The sequence below is a fragment of the Tursiops truncatus genome, chromosome 5 (assembly GCF_011762595.2).
Source record: "Tursiops truncatus isolate mTurTru1 chromosome 5, mTurTru1.mat.Y, whole genome shotgun sequence".
Classification (NCBI taxonomy): Eukaryota; Metazoa; Chordata; class Mammalia; order Artiodactyla; family Delphinidae; genus Tursiops; species Tursiops truncatus.
Genome location: NC_047038.1, coordinates 22,313,431 through 22,331,851, shown reverse-complemented (window position 1 = coordinate 22,331,851; position 18,421 = coordinate 22,313,431). Strand labels below are relative to the sequence as shown.

General features: G+C 40.6%; 1 protein-coding gene across 4 annotated transcripts in view; it reads right to left on the bottom strand.

Annotated features, from left to right (window-relative positions):
* The window catches only part of SEC24D (SEC24 homolog D, COPII coat complex component), a 111,930-nt gene that overhangs the window by 16,988 nt on the left and 76,521 nt on the right, over positions 1-18,421 (bottom strand). For all 4 annotated transcript variants that reach the window (XM_019927865.3, XM_019927867.3, XM_019927868.3 and 1 more), the window contains 4 exons: positions 14,307-14,431; positions 9,217-9,408; positions 8,172-8,265; positions 516-632 (listed from right to left, as the gene is read on the bottom strand). In XM_019927865.3, coding sequence (XP_019783424.2) covers positions 516-632; positions 8,172-8,265; positions 9,217-9,408; positions 14,307-14,431 — 528 coding nt within the window. The remainder of the gene's footprint in view (positions 1-515; positions 633-8,171; positions 8,266-9,216; positions 9,409-14,306; positions 14,432-18,421) is intronic.

Sequence of the window (18,421 nt, the reverse complement as noted above, 5' to 3'; positions counted from 1 at the left end):
TTGACAGACCGAGATGAGGCAACTTGCTTGGTGTCACGTGGCCGCGGCTGGATGCTTACCTCACGGTTTATCCTTTCCCCCGACTTGTCCCCACGGCTACACTGCCAGAGAGGGTCTGAGCAAAGCATATTTTGAGCCCCAGGCACGTCTGCTTCATGCCTCGGGAGTGCTGTCATACGGGACCGTCCACTACATTCGCCCTCTACCTTTATCTTCTTTCTGCATTTCCCCCCATTTCTTCCATTCCCCTAATAGTCTTATTACTCCGTCTCTTACACAGATTATACATGAAAAAAGTTTGAGACCTTATCTTATTTCAGACATCAGTTTTTCTAGGAATATACAATTTCCTAAATTATTTACAATTCAAAATTTTCCTACAAAATACAATGTCCTGGATTTATACATTACATGTAGCTTCTCCCCCTTTCCTATACAAAGCACACACTCCCTCTCCCTTTATTCCATCTTAAGAACTGACATATGGACTTCAAAGGGCAACTGTTTACAAATACCTTCTCTTTGTCCGTATTAATCAGTTTTTTGTCATCTCTGTTTTTGAGCTTCCCTGGTGCTTCCGCAGTTGGCAAGGAGGAATGGAAGATGAACAGCTTCCCGGGACAGTCAGCTGCCTGGGGGGGAAAAAAAAAGAGTCTTGGGCGGGAAGTTTTATTTTAAGGGACTCAGGAAAGTAAAATATAAGTACTTTCTATGAGCCAAGCACTGTATACATCTCATTAATACTCACAGTAACCTTGTGTCTTCTATAGATTGGAAAACTGAGGCTCAGGGAGGCTAAGTGATATGCCTAAAGTCACACAAGTTATAAACGAAGGGGCCAATTTTTTTTTGGGGGGGCCACACTGTGCGGCTTGCAGGATCTTAGTTCCCTGATCAGGGATCGCACCCGGGCCCACAGCAGTGAAAGCACCAGGTCCTAACCACTGGACCACCAGGAAATTCCCCAAAGAGTCAATGTATAAATGTAGGTCTCTATACCATGATGCTTTAAACACCTATTAAAATGATGTGTCCAGGTAAAAATACTTTCTCATTTAGCCAACAGTAGTCTTTCAGGACCAGGTAAATCCCCTGATGATAGGATTCCCAGGATCATGATGTAATACAAGCTCTTCTTTGAAATCATTAGTAAACAGATTAAACCTGAAGGGGTACTTCAAGGAAGAATGCACAAGAATGCAGCGGTGGTGTGGCAACAGCAGACACAAGGAATCAGCTATCAGGCAAGATGACAAAAGGAAAAAATGCGGGATCAACATCACACTATCTGTAGTCCCTGGGAAGCAACAAAAAGCCCAGGGAGGCTCCATGAAAGTCAAATCAGCATTAAAAATATTTAAAATCTTATTTAGGGAGCTAAGAAGTAACGTACAAGAAAAATTTACTGAAATTAAATGATTCAGTATATTGCTCCTCTCCCATCTTGCCTCTCTCCAAACCATCCAGGCACACTGTTGCCTTGAAATAATTTCAAGGCAACTGTTCTGATCACATAGGTGACTTTTCTCCTCAAGACTCCTGAAGCCTTTCCATTACAGGATAAAGTCCACATTCCTTTATTTGGGTGGGAGCAGGAAGGCCGGGAAACAGTGAGATGTGTTGCTACCAACGTTCCTTCGCTGTGTGCAGCTCTGCACCAGACCCTTCGCGCACATTTCTTATGTAATCCTCACAACCTGGTGACAAAGGTAGTATTGTCTGCATGTTAAGGATAGGAAAACGGAGGCTCATCCAATCTGGCGAGTTCACACAGCCTGTAAGCAACAGTTTTGAGGCCCTTTGGAGTTCAGTCTGAATCTGTCTTTCCAGTCTAATCTCGCCCCTGACCATCCCCTGCACTGGAAGTTGCAGCCACACAACCTTCTTGCTTTCCTGGAACACACCACGTGCTTTACACACCTCCGTATTTGTTCCCTCTGCCTGGAATCCATCTCTCCTTTTCCTTGGCCTGGAGCTGTTGTTTGCACACTTGTGTGCCTGGGTCAGCTGCAAGATGTGAAGTCATTTGCTACTAATAATAAGGTACTTGGGTTTGTGAATAAGTTCCTTAAAAAACAAATGAAGAGAATTCAAGGCTAGCCCTGTCTTAATGTGTCTCACCGAGTGACACTGTGATATGCTTTGTGGAGTGGGTCCCAGCTGACACCCTGGGGAGGGTGTGTAACCCATGCCCCATCTTGTCTTTGCTGTGTGGCCAGTAGTGAGCCGTGACTTTATTGTTGCCCAAGTCTTTTACCGCAAATTACTGATACATAACAGCATTAATAAGAAGGAAGGCAAGGCTGAATGAAGAGCACGGACAGTGACCCTCCATGTGTATACACACCACCTAGGAAAAGGTGTTTTCAACACTTTGGCCAACAAAGACAGTAGTTCCAATGACCAAATCCAAGTAAAATTTCCAGTAATATTGATAATAACATGTTAAATATTTTGCAATTCTATGACTAAATTTTTTTCATTTCTATCACTTTTATAAAAGTACTTTTAATTTTAATCCAAGTAGCAGAAAAGGTATAAAACTTTTCTTAAAAGTCTATCTTTTCCCTGACTTTTCATGCCTCGCCTGCCCAATTCCCCTAAAGAATTCATTGTCAAAAATTCTTCTGTCGGGCTTCCCTGGTGGCGCAGTGGTTGAGAGTCCGCCTGCCAATGCAGGGGACACGGGTTCGTGTCCCAGTCCGGGAAGATCCCACATCCCACGGAGCAGCTGGGCCCGTGAGCCACAGCCGCTGAGCCTGAGCGTCCAGAGCCTGTGCTTCGCAACGGGAGAGGCCACAACAGTGAGAGGCCCGCGTACCGCAAAAAAATAAAAAATAAAAAATTCTTCTATCATCTAGATCTTCTGTACTCACAGATGCACTGTAACTTTATACCACAGTAGTTAAAAGCATGGGTCCTAGTTCCTAACTGCATGGGTTAGAATCACAGCCATTTTATCAGCTAAGTGACACTGGGCAAAATATTTAACTTCTCTAAGCCTCAGCTACCTAATTATATGATGCAGGAAAAACAGTAACTACAAAATATTGTTGAGAGAATTCAATGACCCAGGACATGGTGTTAATCATAATTACACATACATGATTGCCTAGTTAATATTACCTATGGAGTAAAACTCTGAAGGAAAAAAAAAGTACAATATTGAAAAAAATAAAGAAGCCCTATTTATCTTTTTTCCTTATATAATGGCTATTAATTTCAGATTTATTACTTCATTAATCACATCCTTATAAAATCTTTTATGAGTAGCAATAAAAGAAAGAGCTCCTATGGCATTATATGCTTTATAATCCCTACAAAATTTATGTTTTTACCAAAATCTGATTGTGCCCACATAAGTGCAACATGTAGGGTTAGACGAATGACATGTCATTCTTATTATGGTGGAAACAGGTTGAGAAAGGCTGGCCTGGAGAACCCATTGTTTGAAATTCAGCTCCGATGTCCTTTCCTCTGAGAGATGTGTTATTATCCCCCTCAGCAGAGCTGGTTGCCTCTACCTCTATGTCCCTACTCTGCTTTGTAAATAAGACTTTTCTAGAATTAATGACACTGTGTTACAACTTTAGGTATTCTACTGTCTTCCATGGATCACAGGCTCCATGAAAAAGGAAGGACCTTGATTTTTCTACAATGTATTTCTCCAAGGCCCCTGCCCAGGGTCTGGTACCTTTCACTCTATAGATGCTCCGTACATTTTTGTGGAAGGAATGTTGTGATGCATCGTCTTGAATCCAAATTTAAGCGTATATTAAGACAACTGAAACATAAATTCCCCCCACCTAATGATATATTTGAAGCATAACCACTGAAGGCCATTTCCCTCCAACATTTTGCCAAACTCTATTTATCTAGTTTTATGGGGGAAGTAAGAGCTAACTCAGAAAACTGTTCTGAGGCCAACTTAAAAGACAATGCCAGAAATTCACATATAGTTGAGTTATGAGTGTCAGATTTTGAAAGAGATGCAGATTTTGGAAGACTATATGGAAAAAAAGACACTAGGAGTACAAGAGGCTGTGGACATGGAAGCATGTACAACAGAAAATAGGGAATGGAAACCTTTAGTTGGATAGTTCAAGGGATTTTGAGAAAGTATGCATCAGAAGTTACCAAACAGTCCCTCTTTATCTTTGTGACAAATTAGCACATGTTTTATGTTAGTTTTTGTCTACTCTCTTCCTTTGCTTCAAAAAGTTTATTACAACTAATTATATATAGATTTTACTTGGCATCTAGCTGATAGAAAGTAGAGCTATAATTCAAATGGGGGAGTCCAGTTCTAAAGTGTCTCCACTTGGACACAAATAAGAAACATTGCACTCTGATGCTCTCTCAGTTTCTCCTCCCCTCCACAGAGAATGAGACTCTCAGCTCCGGCCTCTCGTGCAGAACACCCTGAGCTCCTCGGCTGACCTGCTGCGGTCCCGGACTTCCCAAAGTTACTCTTTGCTCTCCTCCCCCACCCCCTTTATTTTTGGGAACATAAGCAATGAACATCACACATGGTATTACAGAGTTACATCTCTTTTACACTATGAGCAACTTAGAAGCAGGGACAGTAGTCCTCACATTGTCTTAACAAAACACAGGCATTTAATCAATCTTTGTTGACTGAAAGAATAAGTGAATGAATGATGTGGTCTCTTCAGTATTTAGATATTACCCTGCAAATTCTCAAAAATGTTAGCTCTTACCTAATAATGACTTCAGGCAAGAATTTTAGTACCCTGTATATGTTATACAAATTTAAGTCTTAGCCACACGGGACCTGAAAAGATGATGAGATGATGTGACGGTCACAGGCAGCTAAGCTATCATACACACATCAGACATTTACACACATCAGACATTTACACACATCAGACATTTACACACACACACACACACTTTTATCTTATTTGGAATTTTTTTTCCTTCATCCAAACCTGATAAAGTTGCTACGAGGGAGAAAGTATCGAATTGTACTACAGCAGTGTCTGCTCTTATACAACGAATTATAATCACCCCGAATCTTCTTGGAAGATGCAGAAGAAACCTTTTTCATTAAGGTTATTTATGGCAATGGTCTATTTATACAAAAAAGTGTTGAGGAAACAGATGATTAAAGGTACATATATAATAGAAATGCTAAGGCAAATGTAAAGAACTGGAAATCACTAAGAAGGTCAGGGAAAAGAAATCGTTATATTAGAATATCTACCCTAAGTAGTATCTTAGTAGTTAAAGCTAAAAGAAACATTATGCGTTAGACTGCTTATAGCAACCGACTCTAGGAAACCAGCTAGCGAATCTTTCTACGTGTAAGAGATTGAATCATGCAATAAGGTCTCCAGTTAATGTTCTACACAAGAAAGAACTTTCTTCATAGTGTTCTTTCTTAATTTAACCATTAATTAACAGCTTAGGGCAAGACATTAAATCAGAGTTAAACACAAGCGTTCTTAGTGCAAGTGTAATGTGAAGTTGTACGGGTCAGGTATGCAATTTTCTCGTGAGTTAACTTAATGTAAGGATATTCCAAGAGATGGCAGAATGAATAACAATTCTTTATGCTGGTGGTTCCCAAATATGGATAATCAGCAGAGCAAGCTGGGGAGCTAATGAATCAGGCAGGATCTCTGGAAGTGGGGCCAGAGATCTGCATTTGAAAAAAGTACCCGCCCTTTAATACGTGACTCCACGACTTGGGGCATGCCTGCCTTCCCGGTCTTCTGCAGCCGTGGAGTCTGTGTGAAGACGGGCTGGGAGAGCGATCTGCCAGCAGGCACAGGGCAGTAAGCACCACTAACATTATGTCCAACAGTGTCATTTTATAAAGGTAGCTTCTTATCTTCATATAAAGACAGTTCTTGGGGCTTCCCTGGTGGCGCAGTGGTTAAGAATCCGCCTGCCAATGCAGGAGACATGGGGTTTGAGCCCTGGTCTGGGAAGATCCCACATGCCGCGGAGCAACTAAGCCCGTGCACCATAACTACTGAGCCTGCGCTCTAGAGCCCGCGAGCCACAACTACTGAACACGTGTAACACAACTACTGAAGCCCGCGCGCCTAGAGCCCGTGCTCCACAACAAGAGAAGCCACCGCAATGAGAAGCCTGCACACTGCAATGAAGAGTAGCCCCCGCTATCCGCAACTAGAGAAAGCCCGCGCGCGGCAACAAGGACCCAACGCAGCCAAAAATAAATAAATAAAATAAATTTATAAAAGAAAAAAAGCTATAAAAAAAGTTCTTTACCTTCTCTAAAGGGAGTTCATTCTACTTTGTAAGAATAATGCTACTTATTTACTTTGATATTTGTAAAGTTATTCTGATTATATTTAGATATTAGTTTCTTCTCATCTTTAAACTTCAATGTAAAAGTACATGCTACTCGAACATTAAAAATTGAAAGTATAACAAAAAATAACATGCAAAAGACATGAAAGTAGATTGACTGAAATGCACTGGCCTCTGGCAAACGACAGGCAGCTGAGAACACTGACAGCGCAGTTATCATGGTACTGAGCAACCTCGAAGAACATCATGCTTAATAAGAACACAGTGGTTTTCAGTCATGTGTCATAATATCACATTTTAGATACGTGGAATGCATGTACACAAGGTGCTTTACATATTTTTTCTTTCAAGGCTGCTATGCAGCCTCTGGACCTCTTGTGGACTGCCAGTGTGGAACCCATTGTGACAAGACAGTATTTGCTCCCTTTTAGAAACGATATATTCGTTTGAGCTGGGATTCTGGATGCGTGTTTTAATGAAGCCTGTATATTCTTTCATGGATGAAGCTTCCTGTGTGTGTGTGTGTGTGTGTGTGTGCGCGCGCACGCATGTGCCTGTCTTCTTTAACATTTATTTACCAGCAACTAAAGAAGAGCCATGCCACACTCTTCTTTCCACTCTACTGTCTTAACTAATGATTTATTGGCTTATGAATATCCACTCATCTTTCAGGCATGAGCACGTGAACACAATGTTACTCCCAGTACTAACTTCTCAGAGTAGAAAGACTTGTAGCATCATATATAACTTATCACGTATCAGGAAATTTACATATGAATTTCTAGACACCTTAATGGAGGAGAGAACAACAACAGTTGCAAAACTCTTTCAAATTGAAACAGAAGATATTAGTCTTTAGCAATGTGGAATAAAATAGAAATTCCCAAGTCTTTCTGTAGTCCAAACAAGGATCACTGCTGGCTTCCACGGGATGAAACTCAACATCTCCAAATCGCTTTCTGATGTAAAATTTATCTTTAATTTTATGTTAAATTAACTTGTATTGAGGCTTTTTGAGGGATATCTATGAGTCTTTGATCCCGTAAGTGAACACTCTGAAGACGAAAGAACCCAGGCAAGAATCACTATGCTGGATCCAGACTATAATGTTGGGTCATAAAATTTACGTGTAAGTATTTCACAAACTTAATTCTGCAGGGTTGTTGTTGCTGTTTGTTATTACTGCTAGCCATTTTATCTTAAAAAATAATTCAAATGTAACTTTAATAATAAAATTTAAAAATCAATTTTAGGAACTAGCTGTCTGGGCCAAAGTGGTTTGACTCTTGTGCTAAGGTAATAATGATTAAGAGTAAGCACTTTCCAACCATTCTGCCTTCCTCAGATTAATGTCGTTATTACTATGAAAACGACCAGAGTCCCTTGGGCTCAGCTTCCCAACCAGGGAGTCAGCCAACCCCACTCTGCTTCTGGCATTCAGCAAGGCCCCAGGCAGCATTCACTTCTGTCACTGAATGTGACGACCTTGCCCTTGCATGTTTGAAAACCCCAAGGAAGGAGAGAGATGGAGATTTTTCTTTTCATATCTGGTGGTTCAGATATTGTTGAAATAATTTAAAAATAGATCATATAAAGTTCACATAAAAGCCAAAAGGAGGAGCTAAACTGGAAACCCCGACAAAATCAGTTGTTCAGATGCTAACAGTGCTGGAATGTAAACGCTGGGAGCAAGCTGTGGTTTGGGCCGTTTCCTCCTGAGATTTGTAGGGAAGTTTGAACAGCCTCCAGCAACCTGCGTGTTTTAATGAAGGCTGTATCATCTTTCATGGATGAAAATTCCTCTGTGTGTGTGTGTGTGTGTGTTTTTAGAATTTATTTACTAGCAACTAAAAGGGCCTTCTTCTCACCTTTAGTGCTTCCATGCCAGCCCGGATGACAGGAGCAAAGACGGTCTCATTTTCATTAGAGTCTGCAAACATCTCTGGAATCTGGTCCAATAAACTGCAAGAAATGAATGAGCAAAAGGTTTTAAATATTTAGCATATGTGTAATAAACATCAGGAAATAAATCACGAACACTTCAGGCCTAAGTACATATGGTGTTTTTTTTACACTGAACACCTGTGGGGGACTTTCAGAGGTTATTCCTCAAGGAATGATATCCTGGCATGGTTTGGCACCAAAATTTATGATGTGGTTGGAACATTTACAAAGTCACACCCTTGATAGATTTTTTTCCTACTTACTACATTTCTGATCTCTTAGACTATAGATTATGGAACAGTGGCTATATCATCACCAAGTACTCTCATGCGCACTCAGGAAATAACTCCCTTGCATTGCCTTCCAGCAAAGAGAAGGGACTGGTAGGGCTGAGTATGTGTACTAAAAAAATTCCTCCTTTTAGATACCAGTCTGCAATGAAAAGAGACAGAACTAACACAAATAATAGAGCTTTATAATCCATGTGTTAAAACCCCCTTGCTAATGACAAAACAAAACATGTGTGATTGAATCAAAACATTAAAAAAGAGAAAGACAAATTATCATATGATATCACTTGCATGTGGAATCTAAAAAACGGTACAAATGAACCTATTTACAAAAAAAAATAGTCACAGATGTAGAAAACAAACGTATGGTTACCAAGGGGGGAAAGAGGTGGGGAGGGGTAACTCGGAGATTGGGATGGACATATACACACTACTATGTATAAAACAGATAGCTAATAAGGACCTACTGCATAGCCCAGGGACCTCTACTCAGTGCTCTGTAATGACCTACATGGGAACAGAATCTAGAAAAGAGTGGATACAGGTATATGTATAACTGATTCCCTCTGCTGTACGGCAGAAACTAATACACCATTGTAAACCAACTCTACTCCAATAAAGATTTTTTAAAAAACAGACAACTGATGAGGATCTAAATTATAAAGCACTCGATACTTACTTGTGAATCACAGATTGGGATTCTTGATAGCTGACAAGGAAGCCATCCAACAGAGGAACAAAGACCTCGCTGACGTCGGTCACCACCATCATCTGGGGCCGTGCCAAAGTGCTCTTTACGTTAAAGAAATGGAGGACTTTGTTGTACGTGATGAAACCGACTCGAAGTGAGGAAGTCTCTTCCTGATCCTCCCTGTGAGAGAGGAAAAAAGGGTTTGACGTTCTTCCATGAAGTCCTGAGAGAGTGGCTTCTATGAGAAACTCAGTAAGAACACATTCTATAAAATATACAGAAGACAGGTGTAAAGGTTTGGTCTTAATTATCGTTTACAGGATATAGATAATACTGAGTCACAGTGGTAGGGGATGGGAGATACTACAAAACTAACTTAAGTTGATTTGAAAAAAATTCTCAAAAATCTAGGTAAAAAACCAAATAGATATTATGAAAACATGTGCTGATATTTTCTACTATATTTATTCTAACCATAGCAATTACAAGGTGCTTTTTTTTTTCCCCCACAAACAAGCTAGGATTATTACAGTCTTTAGAAACAAAGCTCTCAGAAGTCACCAGAAGGTCAGAGTAACAAATGGCATATCTGAAGCAAGAGAAAGGCATATTCAGATTACAAACAGGACAGCTATTTTTATCAAGGACTTGCTCCTCCTGTGTGATTTTTTTTTACGCATTCTCAAGACTCTCAACAGAAAATGGGCTAGATTTTAAAAGCTATATACCATATAAACATATAGTGTAAATACTAAAATAAATCATATATACGAATTGACAATGTAATTCTTATTAGGTAACGATTTGTGATGTTCATGGCTAGAGAATAAAAGCAATAAAATCTCCAAAACTGTAACAAAACGTAAAAAAAATTTTTTTTTTTAGTAAAATTTTTTTTGAGGAGTTCCAGGACAAGGCCTTAATCTTCTGGAAAGGAGTACAAAGGCATGAATATTGCTGTTAAAGTCTATACTGAGTATATTCAGAGTTGAGTGGTCTAGACTCGTTTTTATTCTGTCTCTCCTCCCCCTCCCTCCTTCCACACCCCCTCCTAAAGAAGCATACCTCGACACCACTGATATTCTTACTCATTTTCAGCAGTGGATATAACATAGTGCTCAGCGGCTACATGAAAGCCATTTTCTTTGACCCTTAGACATCGGTAAAACTTATTTTGCTTCGGGGACAACTTTTGTGAAAAAGAACCTAGTTTGCTCAGTTTCTACATTTTGCACATAGCCTAAAGAGTTCCTTGAGTACAAGAGAAAGGACAATGGAAGTGTCTGAAGTTCCCACCGAAGACTTCCCAATTTCCTTGATGTTTCAGCAGAGTACAGGCTGACAAACTATTCACTTTAAACTCTGTTCTATTTCTTCTCTACTTACTTTGCTAACTGAGGACATTTGCTCTTCATTGTGGCCTTGATAAATGGCCGGGCAGTTTAAATAGATCCTCATAATCCCAAAAGCACTTGGTAAATGTTTACATTTTGGACTCTTGCAAAATTTTTAGAAATGGGAATCCTTATCCTTTGTAGCTACACATACACAGACTTGACACACACACACACACACACACACACACACACACACACACACACACACACACACACACACACACACACACACACCCTCCACAATCTAAACTGTATGACTTTATGCAACCAACGACTATACTATATTGTATCCGTGTTCCCCTTCCCCCTCCCTATTTATTAGAATTTTACTCTTCAAGGCCAAGCACAAATCCTCCTTCTGTGAAGTCTCCCCCGATGCTACCAACCAGAAGTTATTTCCTCTTCCTAAATTTCTACAACTCATTCACATTTGGCTCTTGGTAGAAAGTGCCTTTTAGTTAACATTTCAGGAATCCCTGACAATAAACCAATAAAGGGCAGGGCTCAAGGCTTACACTCTCTGCTCCTGGAGGGTCAAGCACAACGTGGAGAAGAATAGAGGTCTCGTTGAGAATGACTGTCATGATGTGGGACACTGTCTGAGAGGGCAAGTTAGAACCCAAACTGATAAACTGATTTGTCTGTATCCCTTCTCAGCTCCCATGGAGTGATGTCGCCTTGGTAGTTTAAAATCAGCCCAGCTGGAAGTATTTATACCACAGGAATGAGCAAACACTACAAATCAAGGCTTTATTTATTTGAGAGCCAGTTTTCCAGCACACCACCGGTTAAGCTCCTATTTCCCAGTAAACCTTTTACGACATAGGGTGAAAAATGTCCAGCAAATCATGAAGGGGACTTATTCCTTGTAATAGTTAATTTGGAGTCAATCAAGGCAAAAGACACAAAAGAAAAATTAAAGAGAAGAATCTGGATTGCTATTCCCCATTGGATTTGGACATTTTTAGTGATGGGAAAAGAGTATCCTGGGATTCATAGGGTTCACTTAAAATCTAATTAACATTTTTTATAAACATCTAATCAGGACATCTCACATTATTACAAAAGAGTAGTAGTGTTTCCATTGGAACAACTCTTTTTAAATTTGAGAAACAAAGAACTATCCTAAAATGTTCTTTTTCAACAGTATAGCTGCCCTGTTACATCATATCCACGAGAAAACAAAACCTCAGTCTCCCCTTCATTTGATTCTACACAAATTTTGTAAAGTTATATAAGGGATATCTTAATAAAGAACATGTTTTGTTCCATTTTTCAATGACCCCTTCCCTCAACAGTTGCCCCTATTAATGGAATGAATCTGACAGAGCAACACTGAAGATATTAGTAACTGGAAGAACCAGAATATTCCAAAATCAAGCATTTTGAACATCTTAGCTACAGCAGCATTAAAAACAAACAACCAGGGCTTCCCTGGTGACGCAGTAGTTGAGAGTCCGCCTGCCGATGCAGGGGACACGGGTTCGTGCCCCGGTCCGGGAAGATCCCACATGCCGCCGAGCGGCTGGGCCCGTGAGCCATGGCCGCTGAGCCTGCGGGTCCGGAGCCTGTGCTCCGCAACGGGAGAGGCCACAACAGTGAGAGGCCTGTGCACCGCAAAAAAAAAAAAAAAAAAAAAAAAAAAAAAAAAACAACCAGAAAAAAGTCTGAGAGTTTGATCTGAGTAACAAGTGAAGCACTTCAAATCTTTTCTTTCCTGTTCCAGAGAAGTCAGACAGAAAAGTCTGGCAACCTGGCAATATGAAAGATGCAAATTCAAAGTTAAAGAGTAGGAATGGGCTTTCCCTTTTCAAAAGATTAGCTGAGAGATGAACATACCTTAGATATTAATCAAGACTTATATACTATGCTTTAAAAACACTGCTTTAGTTCACAGAAGTAAATCAAATTGATGGCAATCTTACCATCGAAAATATAAAGTTATACATACACGCAGCCCAAAATAAATTTCAGGGGAGAAAAGAGAAAACAGATTTATTTTAAAAGATAAAGAAAGAGAAGGTATTTTGGCTTGAATAAAAACTTTCAAGAGAGTTACTTGAAAAGTGGAGGGGAATAGCCAGCAGTATTCTCCCGCCCCCCGCTCGCCATCTCTTGCCAAAGCCACACTTCTGCTCCAATGGGATATAAAGGTCATGATGACACCTAACAGTGTGATTTCATAACTTGCATCAATAGGTTACAAGCTTCATATCACCAGTGTGTTGAAAAGAAACAAGGGGTTGGTGAAGTGACTATGAAAATAGGTTATGAGAAACTAATTTGAACCAGTTTGAAAAGAGAGAGAGAGAGAGAGAGAGAGAGAGAGAGGGGAGAGAGAGACAGAGAAACAGAGAGAGACAGAGAGAGAGAGAGAGAGAGAGAGAGAGAGAGACCACTTCCAGAAATTAGAGTAGTTTGCTTTCATACAACTCAAGTTCAAAGTTCAGATGTAGTGTTAAAGCAGCCCTGGGGGAGGTCTGTGATCAAATATGCCATTTTAGGCAGAAAGTCCATACTTGTCAAGTGTCCCTGAGAATGAGGTCACAGAAACTATAGTCACAAGAGTCGGCAGGCATCAGAGGCCTTTCTTTTGCCCCATCTTCAACTTGCTCCCAGCTCATTCTTCATTGTAGAATTCAGTTTGAAATCACCTCAATGTTTTTTAAACATCCCCACTGCTTTTCCAAACCATCCTTGAGAATATTATGACTTCAGCTTCATGGATACAAACAAAACTACTCCTGGGAGGTCCAGAGTTCGCTCAACTGAGCCTCACAGGCAACCCAAGCACCCGCCACATGTGGAACAAATACAGAGGAGTGGGCACCCGAGGACCTGGGGAGACCTAGGGGCTGCAGACAACTCGCCCCTCAAAGCATCCCCGTTCAGAACAGAGGTTGCTTATGTTCAGAACATAGGGAGGGGTGGAAGATGCTAAGACTGGTGCAGACACTAGGTTTCAGACAGACAATTTTTTCTAACCTCTTTTATTTTCTTAAGCATGTCATCTTCTCATAAAGGAAAGCTTTCTCCCTGCTCACAAGTCTCCTTACTAGAAGCTAGTTCCTAGCCTAAACAACTAGTTTATACACGATAAAACATAGTCATGTTTTCTAATATACCTTTCCACCTTTCCTTTTATGCGCTGCCCCCTGCAACAGCAGGGCAAATGATGTACCCTGTGCCCTTAAGTTACAGGACATAGAGGCAGGAAAGCTGCAGAGGGGTTAGACAGGGTACTCTAAGGGCAAAAAGGAATTTGGCCAAAAAGCCACGGGGCCTGCCATGAGACAACAGTTCAGTTTCCTGGCATCCTTGGCCACGCCCAGCAACCTACCCGTTTCTGCTGGAAAATCAATGTTTTTGAAAAGTGAATAACAGACTTCCAAGGCCTTTTCCACCACACTGCTGGGATTCTCCTTATAATCTAGAATGGATTTTTTGAATGTTGTTTACCGTGGCATTATTTCTTATCAGTTGAGTTTCTTTTGCTTTGTACAAAAGATCACTCTGATTTTTTAAGGTCTGATGCTGTTTATAATTGTTTATAAATTATAAACGATTATCCGATGTCCCCATTAGCAAAAGAGACCACGGGCCATTCAGCACTTGTTTTCTGGCCAATATACTAATTCAGCAATACTGTATGAGTCACAAAAAGAATGGCAGTTCCCTTACTTCGGAAGTTTTTCCAGCACAGTCTTCAGTTCTTCACATATGAGCTTCACAAGTCCATTCTTAATGTTACTATAAGAAACATCAATCATGAAGATAAAGGCTGGTGGGCTGGGAGGCTTATTCTTCTACAAGAAAGCAAACAAGTCACACACATATAATTATAATGTACAAACATTTCATAATCAAATTAAAACCCCCAGAAACTCTTTAAGGTCATCAGACATCTCATTTAATATAACATGTGTGGAATTAAGTCATTTTCTGGAACAGTCTCTGATGCTATAAAAAAGATAAAAGCTGTTTATTTTCCAGGCTATGACCTGGGTCCCACTATTGAATTAGACAGGATTATGACAGCTAGCAGAGAAAGGCTCAGAAGACCTTATTACCACAATTCCCCAAAGGTGAGTACAGTCTTGTGGCGACCTCGCTTAGAACACTCTGCCTTAGGGGAAGAAATATGTCTGGAACCCTGGCAAACTGTGGCCCAAAATAGTACAAAACTATAATTAGTGTTTGTTTTTGAAACTGAAGTAAAGCTTCGTTTACTTGATATCACCATTTTCAACTCTCTTCCTTTATAAGCTCTTCAAAGATATGAAATTAAATACTAAAATATAATTGTATACTTAAAAAATTGTGCTGTATTATTAAATATGTACCTGTTCCTTACATATTTATGGTAAAAAAAAATTGAATACTGGGCCTTTTCTCTGTTTAAAACAATCACTATAACATAAAGCAGCTGCTACATAAATGTTTTGCAGCTTTTGGTCCCTTTACTGGCTGGTGTTCAAACAGCTCTTAGGAAGCAATTCTTCAGTTGGATCTTACAAAATATTTAGAAAATAGAACCACAGGCAAACAACTTTAGTGACTCACACTAGAGGGTAAAGAATTAAGGCTAATCTTTGTGATAAATGAAAAAAATGTTCTAGATTAAATTTTAATTGTTACAATTATAAAATTAGATGACACTATCTCCAAATTAAGTTACTAATTCATCCTATGTCCACTATAGGGCTAGCTGTAACGTTCCTCTAATAAAAGTCTTTCATTTGAAAAAAGGAAAAAAATTGTAGGACTTGAAAATTATCAACCTGAAAACTCCATTGCTTTGCCACATCCAAAATCAGACCAACAAAGAAATGTAGGAACTCTGTTGCTGTCTACATGAGCAATGATTTTTAAAAATTTATTTATTTATTTATTCATTTTTGGCTGTGTTGGGTCTTTGTTGCTGCGCGTGGCCTTTCTCTAGTTGCGGCCAGTGCAGGCTACTCTTCGTTGTGGTGCGTGGGCTTCTCATTGTGGTGGCTTCTCTTGTTGCAGAGCACGGGCCCTAGGTGCGCGGGTTTAGTATTTGTGGCTCGCGGGCTCTAGAGCGCAGGCTCAGTAGTTGTGGCGCAGGGGCTTAGTTGCTCCATGGCATGTGGGATCTTCCCGGACCAGGGCTTGAACCTGTGTCCCCTGCACTGGCAGGCGGATTCTTAACCACTGCACCACCAGGGAAGTCCCGTGAGCAATGATTTTTATTGCAAACCATTCCTGATTCCCACCTAATCTAATTCATAACAGAAACTTATGCTGATTTACATAGAATGAAAATAACAATCGTTTCCACTAGTTAAACCAAAACCTGTGACCAATCCAAATGTGGCTTACCATTCTCACATTCTCTCCCAAGTTCAGCATCACCAGTTCCCCACTGAATATTTCTGATATCTCCAACCTACACGTTTCTACAGAATGCTTCACCGTAACTTGTTTTCTACGTATGCAAAACTAATACATCACTCCTCTATAAATGACGTTCTCTTCCAATATCTCTATCCATAACATCCCTACACGTCAACCCAAAGGCTTGAAAACATGAAATTAGATTTGACTATTCCTTTTCTTTCCATCACCAAGTCCCATTGATTTATTCTTTCAAAATGCTTCTTTCACATGTTTTACCCCATCCCCACTCTTAACCACCCGGAAGTCTGTCATCCTGCACCTAGACAACTGTACTGGCTTCATCCCTGGCTGCCTTGATCGATCACTCTACCCATTCAATCCAGCTGGCTTTGTCCGGTCAACCTTAGCATGTATGAACTCTATAACCTGGTTTACCGTGACATCTTGAAGCTCACAGATCTCCTGGCTGCAAACTACAGTGATCTGAAAGAAAACCCGGCTCTCATCCTCAATCTCTCTTATCTCTGCAATTTTCGGCCTGGCAGACCCCTTTCCCTTTTTCAGCGGCCGAGGCACCGTGGTGTCATTTCCTCTCCCACTTTTCTGACTGCTGCTTCTGTTTTTCATTTTGTTATCTTTCTCCAAAGGATACTCTCTTCTCTTTCCTTACCACATGCTCCATCACAGAATCTCATTTGCTCATTTTTAACCAGCACCTCTCTGTAGGCGACCCCTCAGATTCTCTCCACGTGGTCTGTCTTCTGAGCTCCCGACCAGCATTCCAATCAACCACAGCACACCTCCACAGCAAGGTCCCGCCAGCACCTTACACTCAAAATCTTAGAAGTGGGGGCTTCCCTGGTGGCGCAGTGGTTGAGAGTCTGCCTGCCAATGCAGGGGACACGGGTTCGTGCCCCGGTCTGGGAAGATCCCACGTGCCGCGGAGCGGCTGGGCCCGTGAGCCGTGGCCACTGAGCCTGCGCGTCCGGAGCCTGTGCTCCGCAGCGGGAGAGGCCACAACAGTGGGAGGCCCGCGTACCGCTAAAAAAAAAAAAAAAAAAAAAAAAAAAAAATCTTAGAAGTGAAGACAACATTTCTCCCACTATGCTGGCCCTTTCTACAAGGAACTTACAGAAAATATGATCCTCCAGAATGCTCTGGGCTTGACGCCTCATCTCCTCTGTGGAATTGTTCATCCCCCTTGCTATCCACACCTAGTTAATTGTGAAGCCCTCAGCGGCTCCTTCTTGCTCCAGTACCCAAATTTAGACCCTCATTTTCATCCTTTTTAAAAACTATTTTCAACTGTGGTAAAATGCACAGAATATAATTCACCATCTTAACCATTTTTAAGTGTGCAGTTCAGTGGTTTCAAGCACATTTACGTTGTTGTGCAACTGTAACCACCATCCATTTCTAGAACTCTTTCTATCCTGCGGAAACGGAAACTTCGTACCCTTTAAACAATCATTTACCATTTCCCCCCCTCTCCAGCCCTGGGAACCATCTTTCTACATTTCTACTTTCTGTCTCTATGAATTGGACTACTCTAGGTACTTCATAAAAGTAAAATCATACAGTATTTGTCGTTTATGTGATTGGCTTATTTCTCTTAGCATCACGTCCTGAACATTCATCCGTGTTGTGGCATATGTCAGAATTTCCTTCCTTTTTAAGGCTTGATAATATTGCATGGTATGTATAGTCCACATTTTGTTTATCCATTCATCCATCGATGGATATTTGGGTTGCTTCTACCTTTTGGCTATTGTGACTAATGCTATTATGAACATGGGTGTGAAAATACCTCTTTGAGACTCTCTTTTCAATTATTTTGAGTATATACCCAGAAGGAGAATTGCTGGATCATTTGGAAATTCAGTTTTTAATTTTTTGAGGAATTGTTATATTACCCTCATTTTCTCCTGTTTCGACTACTACATTAACTTTTTTTTTTAACATCTTTATTGGAGTATAATTGCTTTACAATGGTGTGTTAGTTTCTGCTTTATAACAAAGTGAATCAGTTATACATATACATATGTTCCCATATCTCTTCCCTCTTGCGTCTCGCTCCCTCCCACCCTCCCTATTCCCACCCCTCTAGATGGTCACAAAGCACCCAGCTGATCTCCCTGTGCTATGCGGCTGCTTCCCATTAGCTATCTATTTTACGTTTGGTAGTGTATATATGTCCATGCCACTCTCTCACTTTGTCCCAGCTTACCCTTCCCCCCTCCCCATATCCTCAAGTCCATGCTCTAGTAGGTCTGTGTCTTTATTCCCGTCTTACCCCTAGGTTCTTCATGACATTTTAGTTTTTTTCTTAGATTCTATATATATGTGTTAGCATATGGTATTTGTCTTTCTCTTTCTGACTTACTTCACTCTGTATGACAGACTCTAGGTCCATCCACCTCACTACAAATAAC